Here is a 7,533-nt window from a genome sequence, read left to right as displayed (position 1 = left end):
TAGTTTGTGTCATGAGTCGACCCTGGTACCATTTTTGTGGGTTAGAGTTAGAAGATACATATCAACAAACATTTTCCCAGATCCCTGTAATTCCTGGAAGGAAAATCTTTTTTAACTCCTAACAGGATTTCCTCCCTGCATCTAATTTCCATCAGCTCACATCCCCACAGCATGATCTTGCCATCACCATATGGGATGTTTTTTCCTGACAATGAATATTGCAATATAGACCTAAAGTTAGATCTTTTTATCTGAAAGGGTAATTCTTCCACATCCCTGGCATGTCCACAGCATGGCTTATGAAAAAGCAGAGCTGAGATTTTTTTTTTAGTTCCTACAGGCCAGATCTGTTGAGTGAACGACAACAGTCTTCTTGAGGATCTGTACACCTCCTCCACAACTGTTGTTTTTTCTGTTATCCCATCTTCCTTTTATAATTGATTTATTAGACATTTTACCAGGTGTTTAAATATTGTTTTAGAGCATAATTCTGCTATAAACTCTTTATCTCTGATCCACTGTGGTATTTTACCTCTATGCAGCCTTTCATTAAAGTACTCAAACCTTTACGGCCTTCACTGAACATCTGTATCTGATTTTCTATTACCAGTAGATTGCATCCCTAGATTAGACTTTTAGTTGGTTGCTGTAGCAGAGAAAAGATGAAAAAACAGAAAACAGTAAAGGGAAAAAAACAAACAAAAAAAAACAGGAATGTAGGACTTTGAATCTATGTCCGGAAATAAAAGGACAATTTTATTATGGCTTAAACACATACATACGAATGACTAAATGGAAAAAGCATAGCGAACATAGTGTTATTTCACATAATCTTTATTATAAGTCAAACAAAATCGTATAAAATATGCTGCTCAAATGAAAACACCAAAACTGCAACTTTAAAACATGCCACCCTCCCGCCGTGCCCCGCATCTTCTCAGGAGCTTCACTTGGCCGCCTGCTGGGCTTGACGACGAAGCAGCACGTAGATCTTCTCTTTGATCCAGTCCTTGTTGTAAGGCTGGTATGTCTGTGTGTCGGCACGATACCTGAGGCAGAACAGATTATTGATTTTAGGACATTCCATACTTTTAAAATTTACCAAATCAAAGGGGTTATTCTTGTGACCCTTCCTGGATTTTCAGATCAGAACACAAAGATAAACAGCTTTGCCTGAAGGCACTCAAACAGAGACTCTCAAATACATGGAGTAAATGTTTTTCCAACCAAAAAAAGAAAAAAAAAAACGTTTTGGGAATTGAAATCTGAAAAACATTTTATAAACAAAAGGTTTTGAGAGTACCTTTGCTGTTTTCTCTGATTTTATTTAAAAAAATGTTAATTGTTTTTTATGTTATCTTTTAAATATTTTTTTATTATTGATATTATAATTTCCACTTTTTATTATTAATATTATTATTTTACAGATTTTGCATAATCTTTATTCAATCTTCTCTTTTCAGGATGGAGTTTTACGTATTGCATTCTTTTCAAATTATGACTTACAGCTCAATTTCTTCACCCCTGGGGGCTGGCTTTCCTCTGGAGTGAGGAACAAAGAAGAAGAGCTTTTCTCTTTTCTTTCCTCGTAATTAGGAGATAAGATCTCCTAATTACGAGATACTGATCTCACTATTATGAGATTTTATCTCCTTATTACAGGTTAGATGTCATAACTATGATCTCGTAATTATGATGAAGTTGTCAGATTTTTTTTTTCCTTTGGTGAATGCAATACGCTTCCATAGACTTGATCCTCAATGTGATCAAAATTAGATCTGAGGGCCTCCTATTCATTCTGGCTGCAGCTGTCTGAACTGTGGTCTGACCTAAGATGGCTGCTTTCAAGACGTGTCGACCTCGCTGCTGACAGCTCTTCTTCTAATGCTACGTTCAGACCGTCTGCTGCAGAAGCAGCTAGTCTAAAATCAGAGTCAATGGTTGAGATCAAGGCGCAGCAAAAGGTCCTGCAGCGTTTTCTGAGCTTCTGAGCATCGAAAGCAGCAGCTGCTGGAGTTGGAAAAATGTAAACTTTGCTGCTCGACGCGCCACATCGACCAATCAGAAAAGCTGATCTGGGAACTGGCAGGGGGACAGACACAGCACTGCAGATGTAGATCGCTATAATCACTCCTCTGAAACAGTTTATTAATGTCTGAATTAACTTAAAATGACAAAACCTGTGGGCAAAATATGTTCAACTTTATTATTCTGATGCCAGCAGTTTGGATTCCGTACATGGAAAAAAACCTAGCCGCCGCAAACAGTAATGGAAAACCACAGAGGCAACTAGGCCAGAGGCTGCAGCTGAACAGGTTTTCCAGGGACAGAGCACCATCAGTGTACAGCGTCTAAACGGCTCTGACAGCGAAATAATATTTCATGGCAGGATTGTAATCTTGATGAACTGACCACATAGATGAAGATTTCAAGTGGACTTTCTCACTTAAAAACATATCAAAACCTCTCTGCCATTGAACACAGGGGCAGCAGAAGCATTTGGACACACTTTACTGAACATCTGACCTTAATGTGGACAAGCATCAAAAATGAAGCAGCAGAAGATTTCTGCTTCTCCCAGGCCTTGCGGTCTGAACGTAGCATTCATTAAAATAAGCCAAGCGACTCTCAATTTCATCCGCCATTGTTACATCCGTAGTAAGGATAGGTTAGCTCCGCCCAACAGCGGCTGAAGCAAAGCTGAAGCAAAGATGCTTCAGCTGCGCATCAGAACTGAATTTATACAAGCATCAAAAATGAGGCAGCACGCGCTTTTTTGCTGCTTCTGCTGCGTGCGGTCTGAACGTAGTATAATGAGGCATCTACGTATATAATGACTATGGTTATGACTGCCATAGAAACCCATTCTATGAAGCCTGAATGCGCGGTTCTTGAGAAAATCTGATGGTGCTTGGTTTTCCTTTGGAACACATTATTGCAGTCAGCTCCAATACAGCCAATTCTGGTGCTTTTATAATACCTCACCTGCTGTGTTCCTTGGTTTACATTTAAGTCAGAGGTATTTACAATATGTTTGTGGCTTTGAAGAGAACATATAGTGAAGTTCAAGGGGAGTGAAGTTTTTTTTTTGTAAATCAATTGTCAAAGTGTTAAGATAAAAACAAATGATAATTAAGGCAATAACAAATTAAAAAGCATCATCATTGTGGATTTTCTGTAGCTCAACTTACACCAAACAGCTGAGGTCAGCAAGGTCGTCGATGAAGTCAAACAGCTGGCTGATGTCATACGTTATTGATGGACTGTTGGGGTTCATTCTCTTTAAATGTTCTTCATACATCTTACAAACCCCTAAAGGAAACAAAAATACTCTGGATTAGACGGCTGAAGCAATACTTTCTGAATGAAGATTTGCCTTATTAGCGTTTTGATCCCAGATTCTGACAGAATGAGTAAAAACGTAGGGATGGACCAAAAACCACATCAATCCATGATGGCCGTCATTTTTCAACCATCTGCTTTTGCTCATTAGTACTGGTGTTCAGGAAGGAGAACTCAGACGTTTGAGCATGAAGGTCATGCTATAATTTTATTCCACAGTATCCTTAATCAGTTTTAAGCCCAGACTTTGACTAGGCCACAGAAAAACATAGTTTGTTTTCACCCATTTATAAGCCGTAGCTCTGATCCCTTTTGAGCATCCGGTCTTGGCTTCTAATCGCAGTTTTCATGTTTCAGGCAAAACTTATGGGAATTATACACACCTGAGCAACACATGGATTAGACCATTCAATATAGCCAGGGTGTCACAGATCAGGGATAAATGCATCACTAAACAACTGTAAAGCAGGTGGGTTTCCAGACGAGATGATTTCTCTGGACAATCCAAACCGGCTAGTAAGCCAGTCATCATCATCATCATCATCATATGGCAGGATCTCAGAGGAAACCCTCCCTCTGAATTCCTCCATTAACACAAAGGCTGCCATCGTACAACAACTACATATACTTTTATAGAGCTGTTTAAGAACATGTCTGATTGTTTACATCTCTTCCTCTTTATTAATCAACACACCTGAGTTATTAAAAGATATTTTCCTTAGTAAAAAGTGTCCCTTTTTCTCATTATGCTTCTTCATACAAGTTTTAAACTAAACGTTTAAAAATCAGGACATGTTTTCATTGGAAATGATATTGCAGATTGACATAATAGCATCATGACAACCCTACTTTACAAACAGGATTTTGACAAATCTTTATACTTTTTTATATGAACTCAGATTATCTTTGATGTCCCAATTAGTTTGGTTGTCCAGTTACAGCTTCATTTCTGGAACGATACCAAGATTACTATGAATCAAATAATTTTATTAATAATTTTGAACTGTAGAATTTCAGAAAAGGCTTGATCATGTGATATTACAAAAAGAGAGAACCATAGTCAACAACAAAAGGTATGAGAACACCTGACTATTGTCTGTTCTATCAGCATAACAATATCAGAGATTTTAGATGCCAGCCGGGATAATCAGATATTAGTTTTCTGGCTAATATCTGATATTAATATAGGATTAGAACACCCCTTATTACAAGTCTGATGATCTGAAACATTTAGGTGTGTAGAAAAAAAAAAGCCAGAAGAAATCTATAAGAAGATGGTTGTAGGGGCTTATCCTGACCAGCTCACCTTCCATACATTCGTTGACTGATTCGTAATCGGCGTATGTCCGACCCTCTGGCCTCTTTGTGGGCTGTACCAGCAGGATGGTGTGAGACTGAAAAAAAAAAGTTATATGTGAATAAACCTGTCTAACTTTTTAGTTGCAGTCGTTGATAATCACTACTGTTTTTTTTACAGCTCTAAGCTCTAGGTGGGTCACTCTGTCAGCTAAAGGCATGTTTTAGAGTATCTCTACTCTGGTTATTGATTAATTGATCTAAATTATTTTTTGTTTTACTTCTAGATTTTCACATTTTAAATGCAAATGTACAGTCTTTTCTGTCGGAGAAAATGCTACTCAACTGTTTACAATTTGCCAAGTCTGAAACAACAGATAATCATCAAATTATATTGTTAGAGCTTAGTTTGCGCTAAAAAGGAAGAACAAATGTTGGTGATATTTCTTTTTGCACCAATTAAATGTGCTGCAAAAACGTCATGCTAACATTAGCTACTGAATCTACCGGACGTTGTTTTAAAAAGACCATCAATTTGACGCAACGCCCATCCTTTAAACCTCGAAGAAAAGTATAATCCGCGATCTTAATTATACATCAGATGCTAAAACATACCATAGTTTTGTTGGATTTCGTCGATTTTAGGGATAGTTGTTACGTTAAAGCGAGCTGCCCTCTATCACCGGAAGAAGAATGACGTACCGGAAATTAGAGAATTTAGTGGAGCTCCAGTGGGTGGCGGAAACAGCTCCACGGGTGGTCGGAAATGAGAGGAAAGCAAAATCTGAGAAAAACGAAGTAATAATATAATATAATAATAATAATAATAATTAAAATAAATAAATATGAAAAGAAAAGAAAAAAATATGAAAAAAGTGAAATATAAATAAATAAACATATATAAGTAAGAAAATCTGGAAAAAAACTTGAAAAGATGGATCCAAGGAAAATGTACTTTCATAACATATTTCATAATACTCTGTTTTAACCTTTTTTTAGGCACTTTAAGAAAAAAATACAAGAATAAAGTTGTAATAATATAATGTTACGACTTTATCCTCGTAATAAAAAAAATAAATAAATAAATCTCTAGCCTGGCCCTAATACATCTTATTCTTACTCAAGTAAAAATAAGGAGCAGATAATTACTCAGCGCTACTAAAGTGCTGAGTAATTATCTGATATATAATGGGTAGGAAATCATCTAATCAAACATATGTTTAGTGTGAGTATCTTCCAGACTAAAATAAAAACAAACTATAAATAAATAACAAGATTAAGACATAGCAAATTTATGCAGAAAAAACACTTTTCCAAATCCATTATTTTTTTAAATAAAACTTATCAAACCAACAGTGGTGTCAAAAGTACACACACTTGTTACTTAAGTACAAGTATAGATACTGTAGTTTAAAAACACTCTGGTAAAAGTTGAAGTATCAACTTGACCTCTTTACTCAAGTAAAAGTGAAAAAGTATGTGCTCCAAAAACTACTTAAAGTATAAAAGTATAAAGTAATGTTTAAAAAAAAAACTGTGAGATGCCACTATATGAATTGAAAACTTAATTTTTTGACTATTTCGAAAAATTCTTTGAGATAGGGCTAAGGATGAGGGAGGTTTTGTTGGTATCCGTCTCCATCTCTCTATATCTGGTTCTGCTGGCTCCTCCATGCCAAGACCTACAGCATGAACAGGGGCGGGTGGCAGCTGATTGCAAAGTGGTAGGGAAGAATATCAGCTCCTCCAAACCTGAGGTCACGGTTCTCAGCCAGAAAAAGGTTACTTTTCCCCTTCAGTCTGTAGAAGAGTTCCCGCCTCAAGTGGAGGAATTTTTATATCTTGAGGTCCTGTTCACAAATCAGGGAAGATTGGAATGTCAGATTGATAGATAGTTTGGTGTGCTTGCCGCTATAATGTGGTCGCTGCATCAGTTTGTTGTGGTGAAAAGAGAGCTGGGCAAAAAAGGTAATCTCCACAACCTGGTCCCAGACAAGTGGGAAAACCACAATTGCGAGTACTTAAGTAAATGACTAGATGTAACCAGTTACTTCCCATGTTTTACCTTCGATCACCTTCCTGAGCTATCTCTATAGTTATGCTGCTATAGGCTTAGATTTCTGGAGGACCTGTAAGGAGGACCTATTTCATGAATCTGCTTCATTCTATCTCTATTCTCCAGTCTGCAGAATCTGTTCAATCTCTAACATTCTGCTCTCTCTGCTTTTTCTCATAGTAGCTTTGCCTCACCTCTTCCTCTTTGGCTGTGACACTATCCTGGAAAGAAATATCAGCTGTGCTGTTGCCATCAACACCCTTGTTTATAGATGTTGTAGATCGGACTGTTTTCCAGTGTAGTCCTGCTTCTCCGACTGTGACTGGCTGGATGTTCTCTCTTCATCCTCTGACATGGGAGCTGGCTCGGAGCTCGTCTGCCTTTCTGTGTGTTTCCTGTTACAGCTGCTTTTTGTATGTCTGCTTCTGTCTTCTTGAACCCAAGTCGGCCTCGGCAGATGGCCGCTCACACTGAGCCTGGTTCTGCTGGAGGTTTCTTCCTGTTAAACGGAAGTTTTTCCTCTCCACTGTCGCTACAAGCATGCTTAGTGTGAGGGATTGCATTTGAGTCAATGCAATCAAATGGTTTTCCTTAGGTAGAAAACTTTGAATCAATCTGACTGTTTGATCTGGTAAACTGTAAAGTGCCTTGAGATGACATGTGTTGTGAATTGGTGCTATATTAATAAACTGAATTGAATGGATTATTGGTATTACCAATTTTCACATCTGATGCACCATTATGAATAGCTTTGTCTTATAATATCATCTGTGCATCTTACACGTACAAATGTTTTTGTTGATTACATGCCTTACGATTTTGTATAAATGCTCAATATT

General features: G+C 37.4%; 1 protein-coding gene across 1 annotated transcript; it reads right to left on the bottom strand.

Moving 5' to 3' along the window:
• Positions 1-813: 813 nt before the first annotated feature.
• Positions 814-5,387, bottom strand: LOC119794927 (enhancer of rudimentary homolog). The gene is made up of 4 exons (XM_038302699.1): positions 5,254-5,387; positions 4,649-4,736; positions 3,192-3,312; positions 814-1,049 (listed from the first exon to the last, which is right to left on the bottom strand). Exons 1-4 carry the CDS (start codon positions 5,254-5,256, stop codon positions 947-949), a joined length of 315 nt encoding a protein of 104 aa, XP_038158627.1. The 5' UTR covers positions 5,257-5,387; the 3' UTR covers positions 814-946.
• Positions 5,388-7,533: the final 2,146 nt, after the last annotated feature.

Source organism: Cyprinodon tularosa, unplaced genomic scaffold (genome assembly GCF_016077235.1).
Source record: "Cyprinodon tularosa strain WSP-4 unplaced genomic scaffold, ASM1607723v1 ctg499, whole genome shotgun sequence".
NCBI lineage: Eukaryota > Metazoa > Chordata > Actinopteri > Cyprinodontiformes > Cyprinodontidae > Cyprinodon > Cyprinodon tularosa.
The sequence above is the reverse complement of the archived record's forward strand: the minus strand, read 5'-3'. Positions and strand labels throughout refer to the sequence as shown.